The 21599-nt window shown below is 41.4% G+C and overlaps 2 protein-coding genes across 5 annotated transcripts; one reads left to right on the plus strand and one right to left on the minus strand.

The window, feature by feature from the left end:
• Window positions 1-151: 151 nt before the first annotated feature.
• rps9 (ribosomal protein S9) lies at window positions 152-2161 on the minus strand. Of its 2 annotated transcripts, XR_008563381.2 has the most exons (6): window positions 2027-2161; window positions 1415-1526; window positions 1217-1339; window positions 861-1047; window positions 622-765; window positions 152-406 (listed from the first exon to the last, which is right to left on the minus strand). XR_008563381.2 is itself a non-coding variant. In XM_015950343.3 (5 exons), exons 2-5 carry the CDS (start codon window positions 1509-1511, stop codon window positions 229-231), a joined length of 585 nt encoding a protein of 194 aa, XP_015805829.1. In that variant the 5' UTR covers window positions 1512-1526; window positions 2027-2161; the 3' UTR covers window positions 152-228. The 2 variants fall into 2 exon arrangements, 1 of the variants encoding a protein (XP_015805829.1); XM_015950343.3 differs by lacking the exon at window positions 622-765.
• Window positions 2162-2572: 411 nt separating this feature from the next.
• Window positions 2573-17714, plus strand: rbfox1l (RNA binding fox-1 homolog 1, like). Of its 3 annotated transcripts, none has more exons than XM_054741383.2 (12): window positions 2573-2888; window positions 8458-8694; window positions 13315-13494; window positions 13594-13647; window positions 13729-13821; window positions 13900-13969; window positions 14060-14119; window positions 14492-14627; window positions 15587-15626; window positions 15716-15783; window positions 17211-17292; window positions 17365-17714. In XM_054741383.2, exons 1-12 carry the CDS (start codon window positions 2802-2804, stop codon window positions 17407-17409), a joined length of 1152 nt encoding a protein of 383 aa, XP_054597358.1. In that variant the 5' UTR covers window positions 2573-2801; the 3' UTR covers window positions 17410-17714. The 3 variants fall into 3 exon arrangements, with proteins under 3 accessions (XP_054597358.1, XP_054597359.1, XP_054597360.1); XM_054741384.2 differs by having other exon boundaries at window positions 17211-17289; XM_054741385.2 differs by lacking the exon at window positions 2573-2888 and adding an exon at window positions 6966-7249.
• The last annotated feature ends 3885 nt before the right edge of the window (window positions 17715-21599 follow it).

The raw sequence follows: 21599 nt of genomic DNA on the forward strand, positions 1-21599 counted from the left end.
ACGTCGAATTATAAATTTCCCAATAACGAGGAATGCCACTCGTTTTTGTAACCGTAATAAACCAGAACAATCTCAAACGTTTCAAAACTTCATGATTCAGATTAAGGTTTTATAAATTTAATTAAATTTACAAAGTAAAACAGAAGCTCAGTTCTTTGGTTGACACCAATTTTATTTTATTTTGACATAACAGGAAGTAATGAAAAGACTCCCAAGACAACACCCTTCTTAATCCTCCTCCTCATCGTCAGCGCCACCAGCTCCACCCTGACCCTTCTTGGCGTTCTTTCTCTTGACGCGACCAGGACGTCCACCACCGTAAGGAGACCTCAGAGAGAAGTCGATGTGCTTCTGGCTGTCCAGGCGAACCACAAAGGAGGGGATGTTCACCACCTGCTTGCGCACACTATCAACACAAGAAAAAAAAAGGGGGTTTAAGATTGCATCTAAGAGTAACTTCAGATTTTCCTAAAAATGGACAGATGACGATTCACTATTGGCTTCATTGACGAGGAATTCTTGACACCACAGGAAATCTGAATAATCATTTTAAATCATCAGCCTGAGGACTCGTGTAGTGAGCACTACCAATTGCCCGAGGTGCAATCCCCCAAACCTTACCTGACAACATCCCTGTCTCAGCCTTCGTCGGCAGGATTGGCTCTGGGCAATGTCTACTGGCAAGGTATACGGTTTTGATACCGAATTGACCTTGATGAAATGTTTAACTGATCTCAACGAAGAGAGCTAGAGGTTGATGGTCCTCTGATGGAAGAGGAAGCAACATTTCCTTATGAGTCCCCTTATCATGACTCATGGATCCTGTATCATACGTTTTTTTCCCCCATTTTAAAACTTACCGAATGTGCCTCTGGCGGATGAGCACACGGGCATGGTGAATGCTCTTGGCAAGTCCGAGCTTGAAGACCTGCGTCTGCAGCCTCCTCTCCAAGAAATCTTCAACCTTCAGACCCAGGATGTAATCGAGCTTCATTTTACCCTCGTCCAGCACACCAATCCTCACCAGACGCCTGAGCAAAGCGTTACCTGGAAACAAACGGGCAATTTAAACTACAGCTCAAACACATACAGTACGTAACTGAATAAAAAGCAAACAATGATGGCCTCATTGACGAGGAATTCGTGACACCACAGTCAAGTCTGACAATTAACGTTTAAATCATCGGCCATTAACTTTTTCTCAGTTTAAACATACCTTCAAACAGACGTTTGGGGTCCTTCTCATCCAGAGTGAGCAGCTCTCTGGCAGCTTTGCGGATCTTGGCAAGGGTAAACTTCACCCTCCACACCTCACGCTTGTTCCTCAGTCCATACTCACCTTAAAACGATACAAACATTTAGATCATTTTCTTCAAACAAAGCTCCTAAACTGCCAGTATTAACTATAACTTACCAATGAGCTTTAACTCCTGGTCAAGACGGGACTTCTCAAAGGGACGTCGGGGGGTGACGTATGTCTTACGACAAACCCAACTTCTGGCAACGGGCATGGCGGATAATTGTGCCTGCAACATCAAACAGAACCATTAGAAACAGAGCAGATTTAGTCCAAGTACTCACTAAAATGCATTTGTACTTCTTAAATGTAACTAAATACTGGCAACAAAGTATTTAAAAAAAGATAAAGACATCTGTTAAAGTAAAAGCAGACTTATCTACATCTAATATTTAGTTAAGCTATAGTTTGGCTTTTGTTAACAAATAAGTCATTTTAAATATTAAATGAAAGAACCCGGACAAGAATAGTTAGCAGTTCTCATCAGGTAAAATAAATGTGGAATAATTCGGCTCGTGAAACCACACGCCTAGGCCTTTACCATACCACGTTGTTTAAGTTAGCATTAGCTTAGCCGAGTATCCTTTCATTTAAACACCTAAACACATTTTGCCCGCCATTTATGATACTTGTTTCCGTTTGATTTTAATATTCATCAATGTTTGTATTCATATTAGAGCGCTGTGATCTATTTTGCGTTATTTTGAGATGAGCAGAAGCAGAACATACCTGACTCGCTCAGGCTCGCGTAGTAAAAAGGAAGGCCAGAGGCTCGCGCTGCTTTATATGGCTCGCACTCGGACTTCATATCCCAGCATGCCTCTCGCCAACTGAACGGAAGGGAAAGGATTTGGTTCACGCCCTCTGTTGGCAAAAGGAAAATAGCTTCAAACTGGTAAACGGACAATGCTTTAATTATCTGTGTGAACTATGATTCTGTTTTACAGGATAACTGAGGTGGAACCTCAGTTCACACGTGTTTATGTTTCCACTTCACAATTAAACAGATTTAGCTGCCTGGGTTTTTTGTTTTTTATTGGACAGAAATGTGTAGCAGCAGGTGGGGACAAACCTTGCATAAAATTGTGTGTGATAGTGAAAGGATGTAAGATGATAAACTCATGAAGAAGGACATGGTTGACTATTTATATAACTCTGAAAGGGGACCCTGAGCATGTGTTTCTGTCTGTCATCCTGCACGATCAACTGATGGACACACAGAAGCTCACTTGTTTCGCTTTTCACCGCTTCATACCCCGTCTTTCCCGTACAGAAATCTTGTTTCTGTGTGAAGTTTTTTTGTGTTTGACACACCTGTGGGGTGAGAACCCACTTTGAACCCCTCTCCTTTCAGCTTCCAGGATCTTCTCTGAGATTTTTACCCTTTTTTTCCAGCTTTGATTGTTTGCTCTTCTGACTACAAGCCTTTCCTTTCCCCTTGCCTTCCTCTCTCCTTCTCCCCCATAATCCTCCATTCCGTCTCCTTGTGTGCGTTTTTTGGGCTATGCTCTCCTCACCCACTGTGATCCTCCAGCCTTACGGACTACCCGTCTATCCTCAGACAACCGCATGCTACCCCAGCATAGTTCAGGTAAACTCTTCATTTGTTCTGCAGCTCAGTGGTTTCAACTCTTTCTCGCGAGTCTTCAAAGGCAAATTTATTATAGGACTTAGACGCCAGAAGGATTTAAGTTGGCAAGAAGGTCAAATATTTGTTCTGTTGACTCTTTATAGGATTTGTCCAACAATGATGTCAAACTTTTCTGATTTGACCCAAAATGGAGTTCATAAGTGTTACTAAAATAATAAAGTTATTAGTTCAATGTGCATGCCGATGTTTAGGCTAAAAATGTGTTATTGAAATAGTAGATAAAAAGATCATCTCATCTTTTTAGTGGTGTACCCCTTAAAATTGTTGCAGGAGACAAATGAATCAGTGAGGTCCAATCAGAGCTTTGTGAAGTACACTGAATGGTAAATATCTTGTTTTATTGAAGGGTAAGAGGATGTTAAATGTTATCTTTAGTCTACTGGTCTGAATGAGACCAGCAGCAAGTGTCCCTCACATACCACTGATGCCAAAAGGCATCTGGGATCCCTCTACCTTGTCACTGTGCTTCACACCAGCAGTATTTTTAGTTCACTCCTCCTGAGCTGATTATCACCAGAAGGTCTTTTTCCTATCTTGAACTGTGCTTGAAACATCCGTTAAAAACCAGTCTGTAACAAATGTCACGTCCATTCCATTAATGTCACATTGCAAACTTGTAGTTTGAGAAGATGGATACGCATAGTATCTATCTATAATAGGCAAGGCAAGGCAGCTTTATTTATGAAGCACATTTCATTCACAGAAGCAATTCAGGGTGCTTTCCTTGTGCAAGATCAGCAAGAACACAAAACATTATTTCCAGAACTGCGCTGCTCTGGGTGGCTGCATGTTGGAGTAGCTCTGTTGACTATATGTAAGTTTTGCCTTTTCTTGGACATTTTTTCTTCTAGTTTCTCAAGAAAAACTGTAATTTTTTGGACACTTTACTTTTCTGTTTCTGGTGCTGTGAAGCTTGGAGGATTTTTAATGCTATTTTTTAGCTTTTTTCACATTTTGAGCATTTGTTATGATGCGTAACCATGGCAACAAGCTGATTTACAATCGGGAGCAGCTGATTAACATTGGAAAGGTTGAAATAATACCTCAACTGAAGCCACAAATCCCAAATGAGCTAAAACGCAAGAAGCGTGGGTGCAGAGCGGGAGCTAAACGGAGACAGAGAAAGAGGAAATTCAAACCATCGCTTCCATCGCAATGTGAGATCACTGGCCAACAAGATGGAGGAACTCCAAGCCCTTTCAAGGACTCAGCCAGAGTTTCGGCAGTTTTGGAACCGCTGGAGGAGATAATGCAGAGAAGGATTCTCCAGAGAATCAAGAAAATGATGGACAACCCCGAGCATTCTCTTCACAAGACTGTCCGACAACGGAAGAGAGTCTTCAGTCAGAGGCTTCTTCAGTTTGGCTGCAACACTGACCGCTACTGGAGATCCTTCCTGCCAACAGCCATTGTAATATACAACAACTCTTTGATGACTTGATTATTATTATTATTCTGAGCTACTACAGCAATAAATTTCCCTCTGGGATTAATAAAGTATTCTTGAATTGAATTGAATTAAATGTCACGCAACAACATAAAACAGCAGAGGAAAATGTAAGATGCAAGAAATAAAAAGCAAAGTAAAAGAAGGAGCAGTTACAGTGCAGAAGGTGCAGCATAGCCCTGCAGTGAAGCTCAGGTCCGAATCAATTATGACACCGAGATTTCTAACCCGAGTCTGTTTTCATTCTTCTGGTGCCAAGTTGAGCTACAACTAGTGATTCTAGGGGACCACAGTAACTAGGTGATGGAGCTAGGTAGATCTGGGTGTCGTCTGCACAACTACGATAGGTAATCTTGTTGTTGTGTATGACCTGACCCAGGAGGAGCATGTAGAGATTGAAGAACAGTGGTCCAAGAATAGAACCTTGGGGGACCCCACATGTCAAAGTGATCTGCTTTGATTTGTGATCACCAATAGAAACAACAAAACCTCCCGTCTTCGGGATATGATCACAACCAACAGCGACTGATAATCCCACCCAGTTTATGAGCTCATCAAGGAGGTGCACAGGAAAAAGGTGATTATGTGTTGAGACACAAATGTGTACAAAGTAAAACGCGACTAAATGCAAGTTAAACTTTTACTATTACAATGTAAATAGAAATGTGGTTACTGTTTACTACCCTCTAAATGTACACAGCTCAGAAATACAAGTTCAGTGTAGGAATTTTCAAGTACTGTGTAGTGCATTGTCTTAGTTATAGTAACTTGCGTTTTAGAGCGTTTGACATTAAAAATATTAAGTAGCTCCAACTCATAATAACTTATTACAGCGGACTTATTATTTTAAGAGCAATTGGTTTGCATGGAAACTGAACGATGGTGGAGTGGTTAGCGCTGTTGCCTTGCAGCAAGAAGGTCCTGGGTTCACGTCCAGGCCTAGGGGCTTTCTGCAAAGAGCGTCCATGTTCTCCCTGTGCATGCGTGGGTTCTCTCCGGGTACCCCGGCTTCCTCTCACAGTCCAAAAACATGACTGTCAGGTTGATTGGTCTGTCTAAATTGTCCTTAAATGGTAAATAGCCTGTATTTGATATAGCGCCTTCTAGAGTCCTGGAACCCCCCAAGGCGCTTTAAAACACAATCAGTCATTCACACATTCACACACTGGTGGGGATGAGCTACGATGCAGCCACAGCTGCCCTGGGGCGCACTGACAGAGGCGAGGCTGCCGAGCACTGGCGCCACCGGTCCCTCCGACCACCACCAGCAGGCAACGTGGGTTAAGTATCTTGCCCAAGGACACAACGGCAGCGACAGAGTGAGCGGGGTTCGAGCCTGCAACCTTCCGATTACGCGGCGAGCACTTAACTCCTGTACCACCGTCGCCCTTGGGTGTGTGTGTGTGTGTGTGTCCTGTGTTGCCCTGCGATGGACTGGCAACCGCCTGTTTGCCCTACGTCTGCTGGAGATGGGCACCAGCCCCCCGTGACCCTGCAAGCGGGTACAGAAAATGGATGGATGGTTGGCTGGTTTGTGTGCTTTTTTCAAGTAAGATTAACAAATTTTAATTTTACAGTGTAGAAAGGTGTTTGAAAAGATATCCTGAGAGAATTTCTCTTTAAAAGTGAGAAATTTCCAAATTCCAAGCTTCTTTTTTAGGTTCAGTTTAAGAGCGTCGGTGTTGATTTTATTAGGATATCCTCCGGTTCTCAGATTGCAGCAGCTGCTCTCCATCTGACTTGTGTATGAAATGTGCTAGATACACAAAGCTGCCTGCCTTTAATACCAAAACCCAAGGAAGGCATTTAAAAAAAGAACAGGATGTGCTGCAAGGAACACATTTTAAACAAAAAAAAAACAGACTTTAACTTCAATAAGCTACACATTGATGAGCTTCATACTTGGCCAGTGCTGAGGCATCACATCTGCAGCCCGCAGCGTAAGATCGAGTAAAACCCTGAAACAGCTGTCGCCGTGGACACCTGGCTGCAAGTCGTCGACCTCTGACCACAAACCGACAGCTGAGGAAGAAGACGAGAGCAAATGGCAGTCCAAAAAAGCCCGACTCTCTTACGCTTGCTGACACTGTGATACTGAATCAGGCTCAGCGGCTGGTATGGATCACACCTCTGGGGATACCGAGACCCAGAGGACAATGGACAGGGACATCTAACATCGCACCTGTCACCTTATGTCTGAGACAAATGCTCCTGCAGCCTCGTGTTGGTTGATTTTCGTGAGGCAAACAGAGTGGACATGATTCTGAAACAGTCCAGATTGAAGACTGAGGGAAACTGAACGGTTGAATGTTTCTACACGACTCAGAACCACAGAAGCGTTTAAGCCGTTACTAAATGTAATTATATGGTTTATAGAGGTATTTATATGTGTTTGCTTTAAGGGCCGCTTACATTTCTCATTTACCAAAGGTTTATTCCAGCGGTAGAAAGTGCTGGTCCTGGAGTGCCGCTGTCCGGCACGTTTGGGTTTTTTCCTGTTCCAACACACCTGATTTAAATACAGCTGATTGACAGGCATCTGCAGAGCTTGATAAGTTGGTGAACAGGTGAATAAACCAACCAACTAGGTGTGTTGGAGCCGAAACTTGTCCTGCAGCAGAAGGAAGGCGTGTTTTACGGCAATCGTCCTTTTAGTGGGGGGAGCCAGCCGTCTGGATAAGCAGCTGATTTACGGTTACAGATGTCAACAGCTGGTGTGGCCTCTTGTTCTTTTGTTTGGTGTGATTGGTGGATGAGTGGAACTTATGGCGAGGTGGGCGGGGGTGCCAGCTGGCATTAAAACATGCAGCAGTTGTTACGCAGAGCATCAGAGAGGGAGGAACACAGGAAGGGGGTAAGATGATGCTTCTGTTCCCTAACCGTGGAATTTCTGCTTTTCTCAGACTTTCTGTTTTATTTTAATACAACTGGTTTGTAATGGGGCTGCGCAGTGGCGCAGTGGTTAGAGCTTTTGCCTCGCAGCAAGAAGGTCCTGGGTTCGATTCTCGGCCTGGGATCTATCTGCATGGAGTTTGCTTGTTCTCCCTGTGGGTTCTCCGGGTACTCCGGCTTCCTCCCACAGTCCAAAAACATGACTGTTAGGTTGACTGGTCTGTCCAAATTGTCCTTAGGTGTGTGTGTGTGTGCATGGTTGTTTGTCCTGTGTGTCTGTGTGTTGCCCTGCGATGGACTGGCTCTCTGTCCAGGGCGTACCCCGCCTGGTTGCCCGTTGACCGCTGGAGACAGGCACCAGCCCCCCCGCGACCCTACATGAACAAGGGGGTTCAGACAATGGATGGACGGATGGTTTGAAATGGTCTCAGAAAGCCATTTAATAAAAAAATAAAGGTGCAGGAAGTTTCACTTGTTGTTACGTATAGAAGTTTCCTGTCTGTTTGATATGACCCTTAAAATATGAAGCTGTATAAAACCTGAAAATGCTCCAGTTTCAGCAGCTATGGTTGAGTTTGATGGATATTTATCAGCTGGTTAATAACTAACTACGAGGGTTTTGTAGTCGAACTCACACCAAACAATAAAACATCAGCTGCAGAAGCTTCTGGCATCAAACGAAATGTTTAAACCAACATGAACATTTTATTAGACTTTAAAACTTTTGTTTTTATTGTAAACTTTGCCTCTGACCACTGTTAGTAAACTAAATGTTAATTCAAATATGGTGGAATGACCCTTTATGTTCAACTTGGTGTCTTGTATCATATTTATCTTATTTGAGGGGGGCAAAATAAAATAATAATTATTATAATAATAATAATAATAATAATAATAATTATTATTATTATTATTATTATTATTATTATTATTATTATCATTATTATTATTATTTTTATTATCATACTTTAATTTCATGTAAGACGATGAATTGAAATGTGTGTGTGTGTGTGTGTGTGTGTGTGTGTGTGTGTGTGTGTGTGTGTGTGTGTGTGTGTGTGTGTGTGTGTGTGTGTGTGTGCGTGCGTGTACATTTTCCTCTGTCTTTAAATGCATCACAAGAACAGTTGATTAGTTTGGTTAGAGCTGTGATATTTCTACGTTGTACAGGGGGGCGCCCCCCAGGAGGCCGGGCCTGGCAACGGAGACCCCGCCCTTCCCCAGGTCTATGCCCCGCCCCCATCATACCCAGCACCAGGTCAAGGCCCCCCGGCGTCAGCGGGCAGGCTAGCCACACTTGATTTCAGCTCCGCTCATCACAGCTCAGAGTATCCAGATCACCCTCAGCTCAGAGTGTATCAGGGGCCTCAGCACGAGGGGGCCGACACGCTGGCCCCCAGCAACACGGTAAGAGCAACAATCACAGTGGAATTCACACAACGCCCCGATAAAACCTGATCTTCGTGGAGTCACGGCGAGTCTGCAGAGCAACATGAGCAGATAACAGCTCTGTCTATGTTTAGAGCCTCACCTCCTCTTCATGTCCTTGTTTGGGCATGTGGGTGACAGCTGGGGGGGGGTGGGGGTGGGGGGGGTCTTCTCTGAGGCTTATTTTGTAAAGAGTAAAAAAAAAATCACATTTCAAGATGGCAGCAGTTTTTTGTTATTATTCATATTTCATGAAATATTTAAGGTTGGTTCATCTCTAGAGATTTTTTTCTCTTTTTAAATGTGAAATTATTATTATTGTTTCTATTATTGTTACAATTATTATTATTATTATTATTATTATTATTATTATTATTATTAATGCATTCTGTGGGTTTATAAGGAACACTGTTTACGTAATCAAAAACACAAAACAGGTCATCATATTTTTAGATTTGCTGCTGTTCTCCTGTAGTTCCCCCCCCCCCCTGCTTCTGCTGCTGATCTCTCCTCCTCTTTCTCTCATAAATGGTGTTTTTTGTGGCCCCGTCTATATATTTTATTACTAGAGCCAAACTTGGGTCCGCTGTGATTTTCGAAGGGAAACTTGAGACATCGCCACGGAGGGAAGGGGTCAAAGGGGAAGGCTGACCAGATGACCCCCTCCCCTAACCCCTCCTGAAATATCACTCAGGTCCAGAACACAAACCTGCATCGTGACGTCTTGACACAACCCCCCAGCTGACCCCCCCCCCCCCCCCCACTCCTTCCACTCTGGCCTTTGTGTGTGTGTGTGTGTGTGTGTGTGTGTGTGTGTGTGTGCGCACGCGTGTGTGTGTGTGTGTGTGTGCGCGCGTGTGTGTGAGTGGTGCACCATTTCCTCTGCCCCCACCGTAATAATTTGCCCCATGATGACTTTTAACCTCTGGCAGAAAAGCAGCACCGTGACCTGAGACTGACCCTTCGGTTTTGATCCCCTTCCTCTCATCGCCCTCCTCATTTTAAAGCTTCTTGTGCACCGTCTCTGCCTTGTTTACTCCGGTTTTCTTTCATATGTCACTGCTGCACTGAGGCCTTTTTCCATTTATCTGCCTCTTGGTACTAGAATGCTAATAATCCTTAGCGTAGCACATTTTCCTGTTTCTGTTTCTGCTCTTTCCTTCCAGCAAAGGCTCGCTGAACCTGAATATTGTTACTTTTGTTCTTTCAAATACCTTTAACTCAGCCCCTGCAACAGTCACTGAAGGCTGCTCAACCAGCACACACACACACACACACACACACACACACACACACACACACACACACACACACACACACACACACACACACACACACACACACACACACACGCATCAGGACACAGAGCATCGTGATGCATTGTGGGAAAGTGAATGTTTTGCATGGAGCCGTTTAAACACACAGGTCACAGAGCTCAGCTCTGATGTGTGAGTACAACAGAAGTGAGGACATGTTTGTGCTGCAAAAATATCAAAATCAATATTTTTGTCATTAGTTTAATTCAGAAATTTTCCTAACAATCTTCAAAACTTTATAATTAACACTTTTCTAGCCTCCATGTTGGCTAAATTCTAATTATTCTTTTTACTCTTAAGTTAACTGAAGCGTTGAAGATCACGTATACAGAGCTAAAGTATTTATTAGTGTGTCAAACTGTGCTATCTGTGCTTTCTTTCATTTTTTAACTAAAATAATAAAAACATATTGTGAATTTAGACAAGCTGCAAACAAACCACCAATGTTACGAGATCATTAAAAGCAGGTAAAATCACACATTTTTTGAAAGACTTTTAAAGAGCAAGTCACCCCCTACCAGATTCTTACTCAACTCCTACTTCCTGTTCGAAAAATGCAACAAATGCTGTTGCCTAGCAGACCGAGAGGGCGGAGCTGCAAACAAATACACACACACACACACAGGCTCACAACGACATTGTGACATCATAATGTACCAGCTAACGTTCTAGGGCACCTCTTAGCCAATAGCGGTGGCAGATTTAAATTCAAATGCAGTGCAGAGTTTTAACCTGACAACGGCACAACACTGACAGTTTTAGGCAGAAAATTAAAATTTTAACTAAAATGCACTAAGGTGCAAAACTATTAACTACACGTGTCTGCAGCACGATTAGACACACATTTATATAGTTTATCAGAAAAAAAGTTGATTTGGGGGTGATTTGCTCTTCAAAAAGCCGGGGGAAAAAACTCTGGGTCTTCGGAAGAAAAACAAAAAAATAGGGTTAACTTAAAAGTTTTGGACAAAGTAAATACCCGTTTTACTGAAAAACTTTGATTAGTGAAACTAAATCTAGTAAATTTGTGCATTCTCTAGCAGCATGAATATTTTCATGTAGACCATTTACTCACGGGTGCAAAAAGTTTTCATTATCAGTTAAAGAAATGTGTGATTATTATTGATCCATATGGAAAATGTTGACTCTGTTAAAAAAAGATTTTTTTATCCCCCCAAAATTATATATATTTATTATTTATATTTAAAAAAATTAAACAAAGTAAGTATTCTTAAAAATGATCATTTTTTCTTATTTTGAGTAAAGAAATTGCAGATAAGGAGCCTAAATCACGCCCATCTACTTCAGGACCATGGCTTCCCTGAAGAACGACAAAATGAACGCAAGTCAACCGGGCTAAAAACATTGCTTTTAATTCTGCTTGTCATGTGCCATGGATGCCCTGCGATGGACTGTCACTCTGTCTAAGGGTGTACCTCGCCTGATTGCCTATTGACCGCTGGAGATAGGCACCAGCCCCCCCGTGACCCCACGTGGACAAGGCAGGTTCAGACAATGGATGGATGGATGTGCCATGGATTTCACGTATGATGTCCGTGGATTTTAAAGACGCATTTTGATGGTGGAAACAATTTTTTTAGGTTTTGTGTGAGTCCAGGATTACAAATGCACTTCATCGAACCAGACACGGAGAACAACAGATGGAAAATGGCTGTAAGTTTAGCAAACTTCAAATCCTTCATTCAGAAGGAAAGAACCACCATAAATCTGGTCCTGTGGTGAGTAGCAGCTATGCTAGGGGAAAGGAGATTCTGCGGTGACGTCACATATGCGATGTCCCGACGTCCGATTTGTAGTCACGCTAATTACGAACTTTTATAAGCTGATAAATCTCAAAGTATGTGACTGGCGTGGTGGAAACACCCATCATTAGTTTTCATTTAAATATAAGTCCAACATTTGTGCGATCCAGGGCATAAGGCAAAGCGGATTAGAAAATAACGTTTTTAGCCCCGTTGACTTGCACTCATTGGTTTTTTTTTTCGAGGACCCGTGAGCCGACTGGAAAGGGAGGAGACTTAGGCTCCCTATAGGATAAGATGGATGGAATTCTTAAACTTTTGCAAAAAAATGAAACTGTTCAATTTTTTAGGCAGATTTTTTTTCCGCTTAAAAACCCCCCCAAAAATTTTCTATATTTAAAGAGCAAGTCACTCCGAATCAACATTTTTTTGCTGATAAACTATATAAATGAGTATCTGATCGTGCTGTAGACAAGTGTAGTCAATAATTCCGCATTTTAGTGCATCTTAGTTAAAATTTAAATATTCTGCCTAAAACTGTCAGCGATGCATTGACTATTGGCTAAGAGGTACACTATGATGTCAGATGGTACATTGTGATGTCACAATGTCGTGAGTGTGTGTATTTGTTAGCGGCACCACCCTCTCGGTCTGCTAGGCAACAGCATTTGTTGCATTTTTCAAACAGGAAGTGGGAGTTGAGTAAGAATCTGGTAGGGGGTGACTTGCTCTTTAAGATATTACCTTATTTTAAGTAGTGGTGTTTTCAGACACGTTTGATTTTCTTGTTGGATTAAAAATAAGAGAAAATGTCTAAAATAAAGGCTTTTTTTACTTTCTTGTAAAATCAGTTTTTGTAGTGTAATCAGCAGGTTTGAGCAGAAGTATTTATTTAAAATTCCGTACAGGAAGTCACCTGCAACTAGGAAACTAGCAGGTATCCATCGCTAGGGAACGTTGGCCAATCAGATTCCACGTTTTCATATTTAAACTCTTTCACGCAGACATGTACTCACCTCTGTTGTGTGCTGTCTTTCAGTCTGAATTACAGTTTTCCCAACCGTTTTCCTCCATTACCACAGCCGACGTGAGCACATGCACATGTACCTTGCTGATTTTTACAGTTTTGTTTCTAGACGTGCGTTTTGATAATCTCCTGCAGGCATGGACTCCTAGACTCGTTACTAAAGTCGAGCTCTTCACACGTTTGCCTGAGACGGATCACTGGTTGCTGAATGCTCATGCTTTGGATCACCTGATCTACTGAAAACAATCTTTGCCTAATGCCATGTGACGCAGTGAATCTTTACACAAGCGGAAAGTTGCTGAACCTTCTTGTTGAAATCGTTTAACAGATATGATGTCTTTAATTCTCTCTAGTAATGCTCACTCTCCTGCTTTGTCCTCACACCTGTCCTGTCTCATTCATTCATCCATCTTTTATTTTTCTGTGTTTCTGTTCCATTGCGTCCTCTTTTGTCTCCCTTCCTCTATCCACCTGTTTGTTGCCATGCTGTCAGGAGGACCCTCTGGCTCCCGCGACCTCTGACCCCCAATCGCTCGGTGTGTCGGGGTCATCGGGAGGCGGAGCAGGAAGTGGAAGTGATGAGGAGAGCTCAGGGAAGGCCCAACCGAAGCGTCTCCACGTCTCCAACATCCCTTTCCGCTTCAGAGACCCGGACCTTCGCCAGATGTTTGGGGTATGGAGTTTGGAGCTAGACGTTGTTCAGCCCTTCACACTAAAATGCTTAAACCATTGCTGTCGCATTATTTTAACACAAATTTTGTGAAATTTGCAGCAATTTGGCAAGATCCTTGATGTAGAAATCATCTTCAATGAGAGGGGGTCAAAGGTGAGCCACAAGGAGACACTATCAGATGATCTGGAGGGATTTTATTTAATTTTTCTAATGGATCCATTTAAAAACATGCAGGGTTTTGGATTCGTCACATTTGAGAGTGCCTCTGAGGCCGACCGGGCGAGAGAAAAGCTGAATGGAACGATCGTAGAAGGGAGAAAGATCGAGGTGAAGGAAGATCTTTTGTTTTTGTAGTTCTCTCCACATTCAACATAAAAAAAAAGCATTTTTCTAATCTGTTTAAAGGTGAATAACGCCACTGCCAGAGTAGTGGCCAAAAAGCCGCAGACTCCTCTTGTAAACGGTGACATTTCAAGTAAGAAATGCAGATGTCGTCCGGTTTGGTTATGACCTTTGACCCAAAGATAAACGAGGCAATAATGAATGTGTTGTTGTGTCATGGCAGCTTCTGGGTGGAAGATCAACCCTGTGATGGGGGCGATGTACGCACCTGAACTTTATACAGGTGAGTAAAGGCTCATTTTAAAGCCTAGAAGGGACAAACGGGTGTGACGGTGGCAGAGGAGTTAAGTGCCTACCCTGTAACTGCAGGGTTGCAGGTTTGAACCCCGTCTGTTGCTATACTTAACCCCGTTGCATGCCGATGGTGGTCAAAGGAACCGGTGGCCCCTGGGTTCAGCAGCCTCTCCTCCATCAGTGTGCACAAGGGCAGCTGTGGCAACATCGTAGCTCATCACCACCAGGGTGTGAAGTGACTGGTTGTGTTGTAAAGCGCCTTGGGGGGTTCTAGAACCCAAGAGGGTGCTATATCAAAATGAGGCCATTCACCAGTTAGCTTCACAGGGAGTTGACTCTTGAGTTTACCTGTTTCTTGTAGTGGCCAGTTTCCCGTATCCTGTGGCGGCTCCTACCTTGGCCTATCGGGGCTCTGCGCTGAGGGGGCGGGGCCGTGCCGTCTACAACACCATCCGGGCTGCAGCGGCCACTCCTGCTGCTGTGCCCGCCTACCCTGGGTAAGACCCTGGATCCTGACACTTCTGTTCTTTGGAGATGCTGGGGATTGAACCCAGGACCTCTACCACTGAGCTACATCCCCTGCTGACATCTCGTGATTCCTTTAGATCAGGGGTCGGGAATCCTGGTCCATCGAGGGCCGCTAATCTGCATGTTTTAGTTGTTTCCCTGCTTTAACACACCTGATTTTAATCAGCAGTTGAGTAAGAAGCTTCTGCAGAGCTCGATAAGCGGCTGAACAGATGAATCAACCTCTGAATCAAGAGGGTTGGAACAGGGGAACAACTAAAACACGCAGGATGGCGGTCCTGGAGGATCAGGGCTGCTGACCCTTTTTTAAAGGGGTCACAAATGAAAAATAAAAATCCTCTCTCAGCTTTCTGTTCTCATTTGTCTGTGCCGGGAGTCTGCCACCTTTGCAACACAAAGCTCCATTTTCCCCTCAGCCCGTGAAGAAAAAATTAAAATAAAGTTTTTTTTAATTTCTACGGAAGAAGATATGGACCACTTCTCTTTTTTCTCATATTTGTCAGTAAAGTCTGAATTAAATTAATAATTTTAGTCTTTTTCAGAGATTAAAGTCATAAAACATTGTTCCGTCTTCTATAAATATCTATTATAAGATTTTGTTTCATTTTGGAAAAAATACAGTTTTGTTTCCATCATCAGGTATTAAAATAAAAAAAAATGTTTTGATACATGATGAGGACATTTGGGTAAAAAAAATCACTACCGCCGTTCTGTAATGGGAATTAAATGATTCAGTTTGATTCCACTCAATCATTCCATCAAAAAATACATAAAATTGCTAAAACCTGCAGTTTTTCATCATAATTTTTAGCTGTAAGTTATTTGGAGTCATTGCGGAAGTTCCAACGAACTTTGTGGCTCCAGAGCTGCAGGTTGCAGACCCATACGCGCTGATGTTTATGTGATTTTTTTTTTTGTTGTTATTCAGGGTTGTGTATCAGGATGGCCTATATGGAGCAGAAGTCTATGTAAGCAGCTGCATGTTGCTAACATATCTATTAAACAGTACTAATGTAGTATATTCTTGTGTTAAAGTATTTTTAATATTCTCTTGCAGGGTGGCTATCCTGCAGCTTACAGAGTAGCTCAGTCAGCAACTGCTGCCACAGCAGCATACAGCGACGGGTATGCAGATGAACACAAACACAAATCTGGATTATTATTACCAATAAATAAATAAATAAATACATATTTCTATAGTTTGTTCTGCTTTAAATTATTCATTTGCAGGAAAACATCAAATAACGTGATGATTTGAATTATCTAATATTTAATAATGAATTGAATCAAAATTATGAAATATGCTAATTCGTATGGAGTGCTGACACGGTGAAAAAGGGAAAGCGTCAGAATTGAACAGCAATATTTTGGGTCATAAGAGATACACTGTTAAAAATCCAACTTGCAATTTGTTTGGAGAGTTTAAAGTTTTAAGTCAGTTGAACGTTTTAACTTGCAAAATGTTAAGTTAATACAGAAGAAACAGCACAAACAAGCACCTAAAAAGTTGACTGAACTTAAAATTGTATTGCAACTGGTTGCTTTACTTTTTTTAAGTTCACTGGACTTTTTTTTACAGTGTAGAAATGAAAGTTCCCTTTTCAAAGTCATATTTTCACCGTGTCATTGATACATTTATAAATGTTAAAATTCTGAGATTAGCTAGAAGGCAAAATTTTTATCTTAGGCCAATAGGTAAATATGTGTTTAACAAACTAAATATTTCATTTGTAAAGTTATTATTTAGGTCAGAACTTAATATTTAGTTTACAAACAAAAATTGTTTTACCAACTAAATACTTATAATCTACATTTAGTTTGGAGATATACTATAAATATATAATTTGTTATTAACTAAAATGCTAGCGCCAAACTAAATACTAATTTTCCAAAATGTAGCTGTGACCTAAATTTTGAAGTGACTGGAGTTTGCAAAAAAATATCGAAGTGTGACTTAAACATTTAGTGTTCAAACTAGATATTACAGGTAGAACTAAATATATGTAAATATACAGGTGTGTGTGTGTGTGTGTACATGTTATGTGATTTTTATGTATTTTTATTCTCATTTATTGTAGTTGTATGTTTTAGAGAGTGAACATCTACCGAAGCTAAATTTCTTGTAAATGTAATTTTACTTGGCCAATAAATCTGAAATCTGAATCTGAAATATTTAGTTACCAGCTAAATAATTAGCTCTGATCTACATGTTTAGTTTGGAGCTAAATCTGCTAAATAAAGCATTTATTTATGGTGCTAGATATTTAGTTTGCTAAATAAATATTTCATTTGGAAAATAAATATTTAAGTCTTAACTCCTAATTAAATATTTAGCTTGCTAACTAAATATTTAGTTGGAAAAATTTTTAATGTATGAATGACATGGTGAAAATATGACTTTGAAAAACAATCTTCTCTTCTAACAGGCTGAACAACACAAAATATTGCTATTCAATTCTAACTTTTTGACTTTACAAACCACACCTCATACATTTGAAGCTAAAAAGTCAAATAAAGGATTTTTGTGACCCATTTAAGTCTTTTTAAACCAGATACGGACGCGTGTTTGCAACTGCTGCAGATCCATACCACCACTCAGTCGGACCAACCACCACGTATGGAGTTGGCACCGTGGTGAGCAGAGTCCAAACAGCCTCTGGTTCTTGTAGACAAACATGTTTCACACCTGGTTGGTTCTGTCAACAGGCCAGCTTGTACAGAGGAGGATACAACCGCTTCACGCCGTACTGACAGGTTGCCGTGGACGACCTCAGAAAAGTGGACAAGGCCTCCTCCTAAGACAAACCAGATGGATGTTCTCCACCTTTAGGAGCTGCTCATCATCAGGAGGATGTCATTCACAGATGGCTGTTTTGTTGTTTCAGTGCATTTATGCTTCTCAAGTTAAATATGGAGATTTTTTTAGGTCTAAACACCAGTGTTGTGTGTGTGTGTGTGTGTGTGTGTGTGTGTGTGTGTGTGTGTGTGTGTGTGTGTGAGAAGTCACAGCTGAGACACCGAGTTATCATCACAACCTCTGAACTGCTGTTTATTTGGGTTTTATTATATTTTATTTCTCATTCTTATAAATCTACCTCTCATGTTTTTAGCTTTTCAAACAGCTGTTGGGTTGCAGGTCTCATGATTTGTTTTCTAATCCACCTTTTCTGCTTGTGTTTTCTAACTAACATGTTTTAGTTTACATCCAAACTTTTTGTCTTTGTCATAATTATTAAAAGTCTTTATTTTTTCTTCCTTTGCTGTCTTCTGCTGTATTTTCTGCTTCTTTCCATCAGAACTGTTTCTATTGCACTCCTTTTCTGCTTTGACTTTTATCTCTAAATAAAACTATTTTTCCTCTTTTTCTTGCATTTTTATTTATTTTTCATGTTTCCAGATTTTCCCATCTCACTTTCTTATTCCTGGGTTGTTTTTGTCTCATCTGGATGTTATGTCCAACTTAAGTACTCCACATAAAGGCGTTAGCTATGTGAAAAAAGTTACACAATATTAATAATTTGTGAGAATTTACCTGGATAACACTTTACAATAACGGTCCCTTTATTAATGTTTATTAGTGCATTATTAAGCATTAATAAACAAAGGATCTCTTATTAGCGTCTGATATTAACTATTAAGTGTCCTTAAGATTAGGATACAAGGCCAGGAGGGGGGGTCTGCTTGGTAAAACATCTTTTAATATTAACATTATTATTGAGTTGTTAATACTGTATTTAGTAAATTATGTACTAAGTAACTTTAATAAACGGACCCTTATTGTAAAGTGTTACCTATACAGAAGATTAGTTCAACAGCTTTTAAGAAAATCTTAAGAAACTAAAACAACCTTGTTTTTGCTTTAATTTCACTAATTATATTTTATCACTTCTAGTTTTAATTTGATCTTTTCTCCTCTGCACCACTTTTCTCCATGCATGTTTTCTTGCTTCAGCCTAATTATTCTACACTTTCGTCTCATCTTTACTTTTATTATAACATTTCCTCCTTCCTTTCCTTTTCCTACTTATGCGGTTTCTTATCGAATTTGAACTTTACAGGTGGAACTGGAATAATGAGATTATATGGTGTAAAATCCTTTTGTCAGTAATCCAACTTAGACTGAGAGACCATCTAAAGGCTCAGGGACCCTTTGCAGATGAGCACCGCTGTTTTCAAAGATCTCAAGATATGAAATTAACACAATTAACCAACTTCTTCCTTGTGAATTTGATGAGCCATTAATAAATAATGTAAACCAGGTGCAGCTTATTCCTCACTTTTATTCATTCAATAATTTACACAATATTTACATAAGAGTGATTTATTATCAGATATGTACAGGAGTGGGTGGGTGGGTGGGGGCTCACTGCTGCAGGTAAACCTTTAGCTTTAGTTGTAAACAAGCTGCAACACAAACTATTAAATCACTGCAGATGTAAAGATACTTACTACTCAGAGTGACTAGCTGCAAACAAACACGTCTGACTTCAAAGAAAAACAACGGGAAAATAAATGCTTGTTAGGAGGCGAGAGAGAGAATCATGCAGGAGGAAGAGGATGAGAAAAAAAAATCCAAAATTAAGTTTAGGTAAATGGTAGAAAAAAATAATAATTAAAGGAGGAAAGTTGAAAAACTTTGTGTCAAGGAAAGAGTTAAAGACCAATGAAACAGGAAGATGGGAGCTAACTGAAAACACAGGAAAATGGCGGCGCTGGAGGGAGAAACGATGGAAACAAGGTTAGTCACCTACGGGTGAATTCTTATGGAAATAAGAAGCATCACAAGTACACGGGCTAACCTCACGGCAGTCTAAATACAAACCGTCTCAGTTCTGATCTGCATATCCAGACATTTGTTTAAATGAGACAAAACTTAGAAAAATAAAGTTCTGCGAGTAAAGAAAGCCAACAGGATGATTTCTAAGCAGTAAATGAAAAAAAAAAGTACATTTATAAAGAGGAGCTACAACAGGAGTCATCAGCAAAGTTCATGGACTTTTAAAACTGCGTCATTGCACAGAAACAATTTAAACATTCTAATCAGCAGCACTTTTCTTTTTCACACATTTCGTTCAGCGAGGCTTCCGCGTTTAACTGAGACTCGCTCACAGCTCTCTCCCTCCGGCCGGCTCCTGGAGGAGGTTCACCCACTTTTCACTCCGTGTGCTCCTGCAGTGCAGCAGAGCTACGAGCTGAAGAACGAGACGTGGTGGTGCATGGGAGGAAGGGAGGGGGTGGCAGAGGACAGGGCGAGATGGAGGGGAAAGAAAGGACACATGTTGAGATCACAGTCAACACAAGCTGATCAAAGACGAACAAAAACAAGACCAATCCGTCTCCCGGCTTCCTGTGGAGAGATCAACAACGCCAAGACCCAGACAGACATCTTTTCTTTATCTTCGGGCCAGAGCCTTTAACGCGCTACAGAAGCAAACCTCAGACGAGATCTACAGTCCAATCCAGATCTCGTGCTCGGATTATCTGCATTCACGAGAATGACTTACATAAAGCTAAAAAACTCAGAACTTACCCAAGTTCAAAACAAAAACACATGAGAGGAAAAGACATCTGTAACAGGAAACGTGCTGATGATGGTCTGCTTCCATCAAATACCCGAGTTTAATACATCACTTCCTGTCTGCTGCAGCAACTTTGCTGAGGTATGAGGAACAAAGCCAGCCTGCAGATACTGGAGCTGAAATCTAAACCTGAGAAAACCGATGTTCTTCAGCCAATCACCACCGGTGCTCCCCAGTAAATACTGTTTTTGTTCCACGTAGCAGCGTAAACTCCACAGGGTTTATAACGATGAGGGAAACGCACATTTATTTTATTAAATTACCATCAGCTTAGCACTCATTTAGACTGAAAGTCTAATATAGTCAGGGATTTTAGAAGATTGCTAAACTGTCGTGGGAAATTTTCCATGTTTGCTCCTTAAATCCCGACTAATTCCACAAGTTTTTCACCATTTTGTTAAAAAATAAAAATAAAAAAAGGCCAACATCACAGAAAGTGAACTGAGTAGAAATTAAACGTGATGCAACACTAAAGAGGAAATGCGAGGCTCCATCCCTTCTGCGCCATCATCCATCTCTTTCCAGAAGTCTCTTTCTTACCAGCCTTGCAGACGTCGGACCCAGACGCAGAATACAAACCAACCGGTTCTTCTTCCCGATGGTTTGGGTTTTCCCTTTGATGCTTCCTCGCTCTGCAACTCGGGGAGGACTTTGTCGCTGTGCTGCTGGACTCCAGGTGCAGGCAGGAACTTTTACCTGAGGCTGACGGAGGCAGAAACCCACGCTGCCTGTTGTTACTTCCATCCAGAAGCTCCACTTCCAGAAAAACGAAGCTTTAATCTCAATGAAGAACACTTGGAAGCAGAGTCAATGCCCACCGTACTCAGACTTCTCACCAGGGCTGGAAAACTATTCTTTATCCATGACCAGCAGAGACCTCCAGCCTCAGTCCATCTCTGTTAGGAGCCAACTGGAGATACACGGCATACAAACCACCACGGGTAAACTTCTGGCACCTTCTCAAGTCTCTAAAAATGAAGATCGGTGCTGATGTGATTCTGTAATCTCGAAATGGGAGACAGACGGACGAGGAGCTGTTTGAGATCTCCTTTTCAATGGCAGGACTTGAATCTTCAGGTCGGTAAGCTGCTGACTTGAGGGAGGAAAGAAACATAGCAGAACACCGTTAGAGCTAAAATCTGTTTGGGGGAAGGGAAAGGGGACCTCCCTGATCTGGATCTGACTTCTCAGTACTCAGATTACATAATCCCAAACTATCCTTCTCTTTGAAGGCTAATGAGGTGACTCGTCCCTTATCTTCCTGTGTCTGAGTCAGAAAACAGATTACTCTGTGTGTTCCTGCCTCTGCTCTATCTCAAGTGTGCTGCTGTGAATAAATGAGGGACCCGTAAGACTCTCCTC

The sequence above is a fragment of the Nothobranchius furzeri genome, chromosome 5 (genome assembly GCF_043380555.1).
Source record: "Nothobranchius furzeri strain GRZ-AD chromosome 5, NfurGRZ-RIMD1, whole genome shotgun sequence".
Lineage (NCBI taxonomy): Eukaryota > Metazoa > Chordata > Actinopteri > Cyprinodontiformes > Nothobranchiidae > Nothobranchius > Nothobranchius furzeri.

Excerpts from the sequence above, each read along its gene's own strand:
- rps9 (XM_015950343.3), bottom strand. The coding sequence starts at position 1,511 with ATGCCCGTTGCCAGAAGTTGGGTTTGTCGTAAGACATACGTCACCCCC. Across the intron at positions 1,048-1,216 it reads CCCCAAACGTCTGTTTGAAG|GTAACGCTTTGCTCAGGCGT; the intron begins GTATGTTTAAAC and ends GTTTGTTTCCAG. Across the intron at positions 407-860 it reads ATCCGCCAGAGGCACATTCG|TGTGCGCAAGCAGGTGGTGA; the intron begins GTAAGTTTTAAA and ends TTGTGTTGATAG.
- rbfox1l (XM_054741383.2), top strand. The coding sequence starts at position 2,802 with ATGCTCTCCTCACCCACTGTGATCCTCCAGCCTTACGGACTACCCGTC. Across the intron at positions 2,889-8,457 it reads GCTACCCCAGCATAGTTCAG|GGGGGCGCCCCCCAGGAGGC; the intron begins GTAAACTCTTCA and ends TACGTTGTACAG. Across the intron at positions 13,495-13,593 it reads ACCTTCGCCAGATGTTTGGG|CAATTTGGCAAGATCCTTGA; the intron begins GTATGGAGTTTG and ends TGAAATTTGCAG.